The 14029-nt window shown below is 37.2% G+C and overlaps 2 protein-coding genes across 3 annotated transcripts in view; one reads left to right on the plus strand and one right to left on the minus strand.

Annotated features, from left to right (window-relative positions):
- si:dkeyp-121d4.3 (uncharacterized) overlaps positions 1-9866 on the minus strand; it is a 28100-nt gene extending 18234 nt beyond the window's left edge. For both annotated transcript variants that reach the window (XM_051915976.1, XM_051915975.1), the window contains exons 1-6: positions 8925-9866; positions 4706-4807; positions 4495-4619; positions 4354-4396; positions 3616-3741; positions 3417-3515 (exon numbers count right to left, since the gene is read on the minus strand). In XM_051915976.1, the coding sequence (XP_051771936.1) occupies positions 3417-3515; positions 3616-3741; positions 4354-4396; positions 4495-4619; positions 4706-4807; positions 8925-9554 (1125 nt within the window). In that variant the 5' untranslated portion in view covers positions 9555-9866. The remainder of the gene's footprint in view (positions 1-3416; positions 3516-3615; positions 3742-4353; positions 4397-4494; positions 4620-4705; positions 4808-8924) is intronic.
- Positions 9867-11992: 2126 nt separating this feature from the next.
- Positions 11993-14029, plus strand: LOC127524479 (tubulin alpha-8 chain-like). The gene is made up of 4 exons (XM_051915991.1): positions 11993-12151; positions 12243-12462; positions 12568-12716; positions 13001-14029. The coding sequence occupies exons 1-4, from the start codon at positions 12149-12151 to the stop codon at positions 13976-13978; spliced, it is 1350 nt and encodes a 449-aa protein (XP_051771951.1). The 5' UTR covers positions 11993-12148; the 3' UTR covers positions 13979-14029.

A 14029-nucleotide genomic window follows, 5' to 3' on the forward strand; every position in this document is an offset into this window, starting at 1 on the left:
ATGTTCTCGGCATGACCCAAGGAATCTATTAAGAGCAGTATCATTAAAATAGGCTAATTTAATCAAAAGTTGTTAACTTTTTTGTAAATTTCATTATAACTTTTCACCACAAGGTGGCGCTGCCCTGAAACTTTGAGTACTGTCAGGGCATAGTGCCGAAGACACAGACAGAGTTTCGTAACGATATGCTAATATGTTCATAAAATACAGCATTTAATGGCAAAATTCAAAATGGCTAGCCCAAAATGGCTGATATGGGTTGGATATCATTTGAGATGGATATCACTCGACTCATCATGATGCCCCAATTCTAACGAGACCGTTTTTATGATTTTTGGACAAATCGTTCTTAAGTTATAAGCAAAAAACAAACAAAAAACACAAAAAAACAACAAAGGAAAGGAAATCAGAGGAAAAAAGCCCTTATGTTCCAAAAGTTATTAGCATAAACGTGAGTGAAAATTTGGACAGGTGGTGGCGCAAGAGGCATTAAGTTAGAGACTCCAAATTTGCTATGGTGACAGTTCAGACTGTCCTCTATCTGTGTGCTAAATCTCACAAATTTTTACCATACGGTTCTATGGGCTGCCATAGACTTACAGAGCAGAAGAAGAAGAACAACACCACCAACGATTACAATAAATGCCGACACACCTTCGGTGCTTGGCCCCTAATTAAATCTGTTAATCATATAAAATTATCATGTCTCTTCAGAAAACTTGATTAAACTGCTCGATTTATTTTATAATCTCTTTTGGCATTTTGGGTAATAGACTTTCAATGGAGGTACAGAAATCTTTCAGATTTCATTAAAAATATCTTTATTTGTGTTTTGAAGATGAACAAAAGTCTTAATGGGTTTAGAACAACATAAGGGTGAGTAAATGACAGAACTTTCATTTTTAGGTGAACTATCCCTTTAAGTATGGTGTATGTCATCATGGACAGATGGAACAACATGATAAATTAAATTAAATTTAACTAGTGAAATTTCTGAAACTACAACAACCGTGGCCTTGATGGACCTCCACTGCATGTTGTTGAAGGAATTAAAACATTCTTCAGACATTCTCAGTCCTTTCTTATCTAACTCACCAAGGCCAGCAGCAGTCAGTCACCCACGCACACATACATGAACAAGAGGAAAAAAAACGGGTCTGTTCAGCACATTTGTTAATTTATGAATACACTGTTAAAAAAAAAGATTGTACATGAGGTGATGACAGTTGATATGAGTACTGCTTCAATATGTGAATTGATTAATGTTCTTGTTAAAGTCATTTTGTCCCTGAAGTTGTGATTGTGGGTCGAGGCTGCTCAGAGTTCCCACTCACTGTTTCTGCTTTTCACTCAAGGCCGACACAAACACAAACACACACACACACACACACACACACACACCTGCAGAACTCCCTCAACGCTCAGCACTCTAACTCTTCCTCCCCTGAAAAGCTCTCATATTTCTATTCTCAGTACACAAGTGCATTAATATTGAATAGTGAGATTAATACTTTTATTAGATGGATCCATCTTTACTAGGGATGTCAATTTACATAAATTCCCATAATCGATCGTTGTTAAAATTAACCAACGATTAATCGTTAACCTTAACCTCTTTAATCTGAAGCGGGGGTGCTGCTAAGGTATCATGTTACTTAACCACTTGCTTAACTGACACAAAACAGGTGTCGTTTTAAAGCTTAGAAGCTTGGCTTTACAGTGAATATAGGGAATGTGACCAACACTTATCAAGTGCTTTTTAATTTGCTGACATATTAGAAGTGCTCTACTTTCATATTGGGAAAAAAATAACTGTTTTACATGAAAATGTGATTGTAAAATCCTTGTACATAACAGATAGACATGTGTCATATCGTTGAAAACGTCTCAACTAGAAGAATACAAGCTTATTTGTTTCAGTTAGAGACCAAACTTTTCTAAGTATTTGTATTAATATGTTCATTGATTAAATTATCAACAATCGATTTGATTAATTGTTAGCAGCATCCCTAATTTTTACCATAAAATGAAAGCAGATGCTGACCCTTAGATACTAGGGATGTGCAACAGCGACCGAGTACTCGATCATGTAAACGAAGATCGAAATGTATTTTTTCTTTTTCCTCCTGATTGGATATAGTAGCACTTTGGGCGGCACCCTGAGCTCCGATTGTTTAGCTTTCCACAGCATGCGTCAAAAGACGTGAGAAGAGAGAGAATGTAAGCTGTGCAGCGCTTTTATCTTGTGCTGAAAATATCCTTTCAATTCTATTCATAATTAATTTAACAATAATAATCAGTGATTTTCATACTGTAAAATAACATTTTGGTTGATCAGAAAGTGCAAATTGAATCCAAAATATTGCTGAAATATTAGTGACACTTTTTAAAGCACAGTTGGAGTTACACTTTCGGTCAAACTCACGTTTGCATTAGCAAACCTCTTGCAGATGAAAGTTGTAATAGCTACATCTGATTAATCTACTATAGGATGCGTTGGGTCGGGATATCAACATTTATTAAGATGCTGAATGCGCTGCATATCAGTGTTTAGTTTCATGCTCAAATGCAATGCCCGATATTGACTGAGTTATTTGAGACGGTCATATTGCTTTTAGATGTTTCTTTAAAAAATAAAAATAAGAATAAAAATACTTATGTTATAATAATGCAGCAGTGCATTTTTCGTCATATTTGTTCAATGGCATAGCTAATTCGCATGGCTTCGGAAACGCGCAGGCGATTTATGGAATCACTTAATAATGTGATTAAAATAAAGCACAGATCTGCCATAAACATGGCATTATAATAAGAACTTTATAGAAATCTACAGTAAATTCTGTCCTTACCCGTTATTCAGCACGCTGTCGTGAAAGCGCGCGCGAGCTCCGTCTCTGTCTCTCTCACACTCTCTCTCTCACTCTCGCTATAGCGCGTAAGTTCACTGGCATTTGCATCCTTTTGTGCCGATAAAGTTGTAATGTTACGTCTACATTATGTATCTAAGTTATCTGATTAATATCATAGGATGTGTCACAGAACGGGCTTCAGTTTATTGGCGTCACTCACCTCAGGCGGCTATTCCTTTTAGATGCTTCCTTATTAATAACACTGCTGCATCATAATCAATCTAACACTGTTCTAATCACGGTGTCATGTTTTCATAGACAGGTTTTCATCTCATATTTTTATTTTTAACATTCATTTTCCTAACAGTCTTCAGATATTTTCATTATCTCCATGACGACCATGCCCCGCCCCCCGCCGAGTACTCGATTAACCGTTTTTGAAACCTATCGATGATCGAAATGAAAAATTGCCAAAAATGCCCATCCCTATTAGATACCATGGATGGATAACTTGTCCATCTCCCATTTCTTGATTGGACAAAAAGTACTAATGTGACTTTTACTCACATCAGGCAGGGTTGTGATAACTACGCCTTCATACACCGTACTGTCAATGTCGTCTGTTCCTCCTGGTGCCACTTTCACGTCAACCGCACATTCTTTTCCCTGACATCACAAGCAGTTACAGTACAAAAATTAGAACATTTTCAATACACAAAATACTTCAAATGAATTCTGGTATTTTAGCACATACATAAACACTTACCAGATTTTTCACTACTGTGAAATGCACTTTAACCCCAGGCACCAAGTGAGCTCGGTTTCCAAAAAAGGCATCAAAAACAAAAGAGAATTTCTTCAAATCCTCCCGTTCAATGAAACCACAATTATTCTGAGGGGAAATGAAAAACAGTGCTATCAAAATGTTTGATAATCAAAAAGCTTTGCGATTTTCAAGCAAGAAATAAACTCATTTAAATAAACATGTAGCACAAGAGTCATTTTAAATGGTCAGAAAATAATAGATTAAAAAAAAAGTATCCTAAAACAGGTAATTCCAGTCCTGACTTCTGATTTGTCAGCAAAGATTTTTAGCTGGAAGGTACTAAGATTCTAGCGACAAGCAATTTGTCTGTCCACACCACATGACAATATTCAGCATTATTCAAAATACATAATCAGAGACTGATACAATCTTTGTCATGTAATACACTTATTTGGTTACAGAGTTCATAGTTAGGATGTTCTTGTTTCCTTTAACTTACAGGTAAATTATGCATTGCTTTCATTACGGCTATTAACATAATGCACAATGATACTAAAATTAAACCATTTTAATATAATACAAAACGTGTTTTGTGTTGCATATGCCCGTCACAGCTGGTAATCACAAAAACTGTGTTGCGGTTTACCATCACGTCTGTTTAAGACACACTGACATGTTCACCACATTATTCATTATTAATATTACACTAAAATAATTCACAATATTATTAGTACTTACACCAATAAATGAAATGACTCCCAATGAGCGTCCACGAGGAGTGCTGAAACAAAAACACACATGGCAGTTTACTTCATCAACCTCTCCTTTCTCAGAACCACTGTCAATTTTCCAGCAAAAAAAAGTATGACTATAAATTACTTTGCAGATATATTTTTGAACGTTGATATCTTTGATGCCATTGATTTAGGAGGTTCAGTCTTTGCCAGCTGATCTTTTTTCTTTGGAGGTTGGGGTGGAAATGCTTTCCCAGGAGGAGGCATGCTCTGAAATAAAAAGCACTGCATTTCCACAAGCTCATACAAACAAGAGCAATAATTTAGTACTGAATTAAATACAAGGGTGAACTTACAGTGGCATTGAACGCCTCAGGTGGTGGCTGCACTGGACCCGGGCCCCGGAAATCTAGTGGAGGTCCAGCAAACCCTCCTCTTTCTCCAAATGCATGATTGCCCTTATTTACATGAAACAAAAAAAAAAATTATTTGCTTAATTCTACATTGAAGTCACTTAGAAAATAAAATTGACAACTGTTTTTAATGGAATATTGCAGTATTTATTATAAATGATTTATCTGTGACCATATGTTTGGGTTGCTTATAACATTCATCTGGGACTTGGTCATGTGCCATTTCACCATATTTGTAACGCCAACACAGGATAAAACATCAATTTCTAAATATGCAAATTGGTGCTCATCGCGATTTCAAAATAATAGTTTAAACCCTCGCTCTGAGTTTGCATGTTTTAATGTTCACAAGTTGTCTTTCTGTCGTAAAGAAGTTGCCAAATATTGAAGGATTAAGTGGACATTTGAATTAAACGTTGTTTGGCCAATATTAAACAAGGATTTGATCTGCCGTAAAGTGTAACAATCACCAGGCCACTGGCGCCCTCTGTAGGCATGTGTTATTATGCATAATGTACATGTTGATTACATTTATATTATGCATATTACATTATGTATTTTAACAGTGTTGTTCAATAAAACTATATGATTATTTGCTTTTGATACTTCATTTGAAACAATTATTATTGCCTCATTGTTATGTATTTTAAGTCATTTTAAAGGCTTTTGTTCACTTAGGTCTATTTTTATTTAAAAAAATATATATCCAATTAATTGTCAAAATAATTGAATGATTACTCAATTACTAAAATAATGGTTAGTCACAGACCAAGATTAGTTAAAACATTTCAAAATGCACCTGCGTTGTTTTGCATTTTGCGACTTTCAGTCGAATAAAATATTTTTCTCAGTCATACATTTCATCATTGAAGATTTTGTAAAAATAATGTAAAAATATTGTCTTGTTCTCGTGGATGCAATATCATGTATCATCTCATCTAGAGAGCTGTGTATCGTCACACCCCTAGTGGACATCATTATATCATAAAAATTCACGTGACTTTATAATCTTTAATCAAAATAACTTCCCTTCCCTCTTGCAGCAACATCTCTTCTCTGATTAAGTGTTTACTGGCATGAGGGCGACCAACAGCAAACCACAACCATCCATGATCCAATCAATCCCTGATGGACAAAAAGTCCCGCCCCATGTTTTTTTACCACTCTGATATATGTCACAATAGGGAAGAAAAGATTATCAACTTAAGTTTCATGCCAACTTTAAGCTATTTTAAAATCTCAGTACCAGTGTTGGGGGAAGTTACTTTTAAAAGTAATGTATTACAATATTGTGTTACTCCCTAAAAAAAAAAAAAAAAAAAGAACTAATTAGGTTACTTAGTTACTTTTTATGTAAAGTAATGTGTTGTGTTACTTTCTCTTCTTAGCTGGTCTTGCTTGTTTGTATTTTTAATAACAAAAAAAAAAAAGTTCTATTTTTGGCAAATGTAAAGGCCCTGTCACACCAAAAATGAAATGAATAAACCTCAGGCTGAAGGAAATGCAAATTCATGCCTGTACAGTAGAGGGCGCAGCTCAAACAAATTAAATATTAAATACATAAAGTATATTTGTGTGATTTAACATTTAATTATTGCAGGTTTGCATAATATTCTGAGTTTGCACTTGTTTTTATTCACTTTGAGGAATACTGAATCTGTTTCTGAGCTGTCAGTCAATAAATGGAAAAGCATTGTTACTTATTTGAAAAAGTAACTATATTTCGCTGTAAATTTAAAAGTAATGTGTTACTTTACTAGTTAGTTACTTGAAAAAGGTAATCTGATTACGTAACTTGTGTTACTTGTAACGTGTTACCCCCAACACTGGTCAGTATTATGATACTTCAAAGCAGCTCATCTTATCCAGCTCTACCAATCATAAAGGGCCCAAAAGCACATGAGATATTAGCTGAAAGTGCCATTCTTCTCCAAACTTTTCAATTAAAAAAAAAAAAAGTTAATATTTTTACACTCTCTCATCCAACTTGATAATTTTTCTCCATCAATAGTCTATATAACAGGTTTTCATGAGGGGCCGCAAGGGAGTGCCAATGGGTCCGTGGAAAAGTTTAGAGAAAAGCAGTGCAAAAAATATAATAACAAAAAAAAAAAAAAAAACTGAGTTAACTAAATAAACTAAAACACATTTGATTAAAATAATAAATTGATTCAAATAAATACATTGTATTGTACAAATACAATCTAACTTAATCAACATATTTATAATATAGACTTTTCCATACTTAAGTACAGGGGCGAAGCCAGACATGGTAAACATTCGGGGCTTAGCCCAAATCGATTTTGTCCAATTAATGACATTTTAATTTTCTGTTAACAGCTTTACTGACATGAAAGGAGCTTTGTTGTTGTATGCTGGAGTAAAGTTCATAAAATGTACATTATTTCCCACAGGAATTTTTAAAACTATGTTTGGTGTACCTCCTCTAGGGGGGTCCGGGGCATGCCCCCCCATAAGAAAATTTTGCACATTTTAAGGTTAAATGCATCAAGCTGGTGCACTTTGGAAGCTCAAAATTAAGAGCTTCAACCCATGTACAGAGTGCAAATTGACCAAAAAAACAGCATTGTACCTGGACATGAAAGAGGGTTCAAACATCTTTTTAGTTGTGATACAGAGTCTCAGTTTACATTGTGTTTTAGGATGCCAAACAATTATAATAATAATATAATGATTTAGGCCTATATAATTATTCATATGACAGTAATATCCATATATTGCAACAAATGCACTGTAAAATAAATGAGAATTTTTATAAGTAGTTACTTTACACAACAGTATTGGGTAATTACTAATTTCTACACTTGCAAAAGATAAATCCTTTTATTTTGATCACCAGCTGATCACGTGAGCAAAGTGCAGACTTTTTAAAACACGCAGCACACACAGAATGTGTGTATATATATATATATATATATATATATATATATATATATATATATATATATATATATATATACATATATATTTAATCACTGTCTTTTGCCGTTTTATAAAGGCACAAACCCATATCACGGTTTCGATTTTAGTTTGTTGGCAAAATACAAAGTTAGAGACCATTTTGGCTGTTTTAAATTTTCGGTTCATTATGAAACAGTGGCGGCGGCACAGGGTCATTAATGGGAAACGCTGAATGAATGTTTAGCTGACAAATGTGCTAAAGTTGTCATCATATCAGCTGTTAAATCATAACAAAAACCCTTCAACCGGACCGAAAGAGAGTCTTGAGGCCTGCCGCTGCTCTGAGTGAGTGACAGGAGGCGTGTCTGTACATCTGCGGTGTGCGTGAACTCGCTGTCAGTGTATGGATACTGTAGAAAAGCGGTATTGAACCATTTAACATATTTTAATAGAGAGATATGTTTAGCAAAATTATATTTTGACAGCACTGTTAAGAAACCTCAAACCTGAAAGATTCGGGGCTCCAGCCCCCTTAGCCCACCCCTAGCGCCGCCCCTGCTTAAGTATATAGTTGCATTTTAAATTTTAGATGGAGAGTTTCTCACATGAGGATAATCATATATGGAGGTCTGTGCAGTGGCATATAAAAGACTGAAAACCCCTGGGCTAAATAACTATTCTGAAAAACTCTTTCTTAAGTCATTCAGTAACTTTGTGTGAATCGTTAAAGAAACGGAATCATTAAAGGGATAGTTCACCCAAAAATGAAATTTCTGTCATCATTTACTCACCCTCAAGTTGTTCCAAACCTGTATGAATTTCTTTCTTCTGCTGAACACAAAAGGAGATATTTTGAAGAATGTCTGTAACCAAACAATTGATGGACCCAAGTTTACTTCCATAGTATTTTTTTTTCTCCATACTATGTTCGTCAATGGGTCCATCAACTGTTTGGTTACCCATTTTCTTCAACATATCATCTTTGTGTTCAGAAGAAGAAAGAAATTCATACAGGTTTGGAACAACTTGAGGGTGAGTAAATGATGACAATTTTCATTTTTGGGTGAACTATCCCTTTAATGATTCGATCACATCTGAATCCGAATCCTCCATGAATAGATCCAAACACTCGGTTTACGTTATTACGAAGCGATTGGCCCAACAGCAGCTAGCGCGACAGTATTAAACCACATTTCGAGACAAAAACATCAGATGACAAATAAGGACGACCAAAACTTACATGTACATCCATCTGTGGCACAAAATGCGAGTCTCTTGGACCATACTGCTCCATTTGGTCGAATCCAGAGTTCATCCTGTGGAAACCTGGTCCGCTTTCAAACTCAGACGGGTGGAAGTTCGGGGGTCTTCCCATAAACTCAGGCGGGCAGAAGTCTGGAGGTCGTTCACAAAACTCTGGAGAACGGAAACGCGGTCCACATTCAAGCTCTGGATGGTAAAACCGCGGTTCTGGTGGTCTGTTCCCAAACTCTGAATGATGCTGGAAACGTGGATCAGGACCATCAAAAGGCGGGCGGAACTCATGTCTGTCAGGAAAATCCATCGGGTGGAAAGGCTCATCGTGCATCATGAATCCCTGTGTTTCATGCATAAACCGTCTATCCCCCTCCATGTTATCCATCATCATCATTCTGGGGTTTGGGGGCCCGTAGTCGCAATGGGGCCCAGGAAACCTCTGTCCAGGTGGGCCCATCGGGCGGACAGGAGCAGGACCGCGAAACCCGCCGTGAGGAGGAGGGGGTCTGGGTGGAGGAGGTCCTGGTGCTGTGGGACGCATGCCATGCTGTGGTCCAGGTCCAGGTGTTGGAGCATTCCCATTTCCTTTCAAACGCTTACGGTTTTTCCCCATTTTCCGACAGTTTGTGGCTACTGAACTGGTCAGTGACGTACAGCAGCCACAAGTTGCTCAGTGAGCAGCTAGCGGGCCAGACGAACCGTGTCACTACCACGTTAATTTGCGCACACAACCATTCAGATATAATACTGTTTACGCCGCATCGACGCAAACAATTAAAATAATAAAACTGTTTTAATACATTTGATTTGAGTTATGAGCCACTCACTTGACGCAAACTAACGTTCAACTGTCCACTGCACGCACTCACTCACTCACTTCACCAAGAACACAAGCACAGAAACAATCCAAATGGCCAGCGGATGTGACGCAACAGATTCAAAATAAGAGTGCACAAAAGATGGCATAAATAAACAAGAAAGTAGTAATGTAAGGCTGACTCTCATTTTGTTAACAAAAATATTATTTTAACGGGTATTTTAACGACTTTCACCTCAGTGAGAAATTTACTTTTGTTCAATAGATTAGTTAAGTTTCTTACATATATCTTCTGTTCACTATTGAACCATAGTTTTCTTATTGTTTGATTTGCACTCATTTATATATTTTTCAATTTATATAGTTTAAATATAGCTTAAATATGTTTTTTTTTTTTAATTATGAATATTAATTTTAAATAGAGTTTAAATATTTTCTTTAAACATTTTTTTTTCTTCAGAACTCCATGTGGTTAATGTGATGGTGACACATGCAGAATCCAGCCACCAAAACGACTATGAAATCATTGTCTTCTTCAGTTTTTGTGACAGGTTAGAGATGGATACTAACCCATATGCTGTAAGTGACAATTACCTGCGCAATAAATCACTATTTTAAAAGGGAATATGCAATATGTATAGACAGTAAATTTATAGCACTAGCAGGCAAGCAGCCCTCGTCTGGCAAGTGAAGGGGACAAATTATATAAGGTTTATAATCATTTAAGGAAGATGTGGAAGTGATATGGCGAAGCAATACCAGTTTTGGGCAAGCTACTTAGAAATTATAGCTTTAGCTTACTACTTCACAAAACTTGTCTCAGAGAAAATAGATAATTTCAATAGAAGTTACATGATTGACAAAAGTTTGTTACATTTAAGCCTTTAGGCAAAAAGGAAGATGTAATTAGACTGAATACATGAGTGCCATACAGTAAAAAAACATCTCCAAAATAAGTGTTTTTACAGTCTAAGAAAATAATCATTATACCATAATGATGATGATTATACTTTAATATGTACCATGCATGCTACTCAATAGTCAGCAAATTCATGTACCATGTTATTTACATATGGAGGACTAGGAGTAATACTAATTTAAACATACATATAGCTACAATTATCAGGGTCCAAGCATCATATGGTATTCAGGTGTCTCTTTATGGAATTATTACATTAAATTATATTGAAAGAGATAAATAATGTTGTATCTTCGTTTTATTTAGACAGCAATACATTCAGCTGTAAGTAAATCTTTTAAATGTCATGCCCCTATGTAATTCCCCTGTTTCATTCCTTGTTCATTCCTTTTTCATTCCCTTTTTCATCAGTACACCTAATAAGAAGTCTGTACATTCTTAAAAATAAAAGGGGCTCCAAAAGGGACTTTCACTCCGATGCCATGAAACCATTTCGGGTTCCCCAAAGAACCTTTCTGTGAACAGTTCTTAAAAAACAAACTTTTTTTAAAATCTGAAGAATCTTTTTCCACTATAAAGCTTTTGTGCAATGGAAAGATTCCATGGATGTTAAAGGTTCTTCATGGAACCATCAATGCCGATAAAGAACCTTTATTTTTAAGAAAGTATGTGTAATGAAATTTTTAATAGCAAAGACATTGCAATATTTCTCCATTTTACAGACCTGTAGAAAACTTACTTCAAATATAGTAGTCAACATTTGAAGTGGATCAAAACCTTTCATCAAAGTTGTCCTAAAACCTTCTTCTTAGGACAACTTTGATGAACTTTTTTGATCCACTTCAAATTTTGACTACTGTAAGTAGAACAAAAACTTTCCCTTATTCAAATACAATAACTAAATTTTGCCCTGATTTGACATTCAGTCTTGTGGAACAGCAAATATTCAGTGACTCCTGCTGACATGATCTGAGGCTTTAACAGTCTTGCAATCTTTCATACATCACTTCAGACTTGATGGTCACACATGATGAACCTGTTTGTGATGTTCACTGAGTGATTGAAACTGGTTCATAAATCATAACACATTTTAATCTTACAAAACATGAATTCAGATAGCCTAAATATTAAATCAAGAAAATATGCCCTTTGAGGATCTGCTTGTAGTATCAACTTTAAAACTTTATTTTTGTAAACTTAACTTTAAAAAATACAAGCTTGTTCTGTTTGAATCTGCAGGGTTAATTACCTTTTTGAGCATTATCTCAGGTAGAGTTCATTAAAAGCCACACCCTAATTTGACACCTGTATAAATGAAGATCAGGTGGGTGGTTTGGTGTGGCTGTGGAGGTGAGGTGATTTCTTTTAAAAAGGCAACAGTTAATATCTTTTTGAAGCTTAGTTTGTGTTTTATATTTCAAGGGTTTAAAGGCTCTGAATTAGTTCCTACTTGCTGTGATACTTGAGCACAATGGTGAGTTTATTGATTGTCATCTTCATTGTGTTACTGCCTAACCACTTCACTGCAGTCGTGATTGTGTTTGTGCTTGTTTTGGTCAAACCAGAGGGAGTGCATCTCCATACATATTGGTCAAGCAGGTATCCAGATGGGTAACTCTTGCTGGGAGTTGTATTGTTTGGAGCATGGCTTCCAGCCAGATGGGACCATTGTTGGTGATGGAAGCTCATTGGTTGACTCCTCTTTTGGCACTTTCTTCAGTGAAACTGGTGCTGGGAAGTATGTTCCTCGTGCAGTGTTTATTGATCTGGAGCCGACAGTTGTTGGTGAGACTGAACTCAATTCAGGCCTTTTATCTTATTCATATTCAAGACTCATGTTGCTTTATGTTGAGTAGCTTTATATTCTTATTTCTTTTGTTTGAAATGCAGATGAGATCCGTAACGGACACTATCGACAGCTGTACCACCCTGAGCAGCTCATCAGTGGCAAGGAGGATGCTGCCAATAATTATGCTCGTGGTCACTATACCATTGGCAAAGAGATTGTAGACTCCGTGCTCGACCGGATGCGCAAAATGGTGAGTTGAGCAATAGTGAACACTACTAATGAGCTAGTAGTGCAAAGTAGAACTTTGCCATTGCACAAAAGATTCTTTAGATAAAATGTTCTTCACACTTAGGAAAAAAATGAGAACTTAGAAAGAATGAGACAGTTAAGAACTGTTCACTGAGAAGTTCTTGGAGCCCAGAATGGCTTTTCTGTGGCATTTATTGTGGACATTCAACGCTTTAAAATCCTTTGCAGGATTACTGGTTGTATTTAAAAACCCACCTCTCCTTCTTTCCTCTGATTCCTCTCTAGGCGGACCAGTGCACCGGTCTGCAGGGGTTCCTGATCTTCCACAGTTTTGGTGGAGGAACAGGCTCTGGTTTCACATCTCTGCTGATGGAGCGATTGTCTGTCGACTACGGTAAAAAGTCAAAGTTGGAGTTCTCTGTGTATCCTGCCCCACAAGTCAGCACGGCTGTGGTTGAGCCCTACAACTCGATCCTTACAACCCACACCACTCTCGAGCACTCGGACTGCTCCTTCATGGTGGATAACGAAGCCATCTTTGACATCTGTAAGCGGAACCTCGATATCGAGCGTCCCTCATACACTAACCTGAACAGGCTCATCGCCCAGATTGTGTCCTCCATTACGGCGTCACTGCGCTTTGACGGTGCGCTAAACGTCGACCTCACGGAGTTCCAGACCAACCTGGTCCCGTACCCTCGCATTCACTTTCCATTGGTCACCTACTCCCCCATCATTTCGGCCGAAAAGGCCTACCATGAGCAGCTCTCCGTACCGGAGATCACCAATGCCTGCTTCGAGCCAGCAAACCAGATGGTGAAGTGTGACCCTCGCCGTGGAAAATACATGGCCTGCTGTTTGCTGTACCGTGGTGATGTGGTTCCGAAAGATGTCAATGCTGCCATAGCCAACATCAAGACGAGGCGCTCCATCCAGTTTGTAGACTGGTGTCCGACTGGGTTTAAGGTCGGAATCAACTACCAGCCGCCCACCGTCGTGCCAGGAGGGGATCTGGCCAAAGTGCAGAGAGCTGTCTGCATGCTAAGCAACACCACTGCCATCGCAGAAGCATGGGGCCGCCTGGACCACAAGTTTGACCTGATGTATGCAAAGAGGGCTTTTGTTCACTGGTACGTGGGTGAAGGGATGGAGGAAGGGGAGTTCTCGGAGGCTCGGGAAGACATGGCTGCACTGGAGAAAGACTATGAGGAGGTTGGTGCTGATTCCACTGAGGACTGTGGGGAGGATGAAGAAGAATATTGAATATGATATATGTACTTGTAATTTGAGTAAATAAACTTAAAAGCATTTAAA

Source organism: Ctenopharyngodon idella, chromosome 13 (genome assembly GCF_019924925.1).
Source record: "Ctenopharyngodon idella isolate HZGC_01 chromosome 13, HZGC01, whole genome shotgun sequence".
Classification (NCBI taxonomy): domain Eukaryota; kingdom Metazoa; phylum Chordata; class Actinopteri; order Cypriniformes; family Xenocyprididae; genus Ctenopharyngodon; species Ctenopharyngodon idella.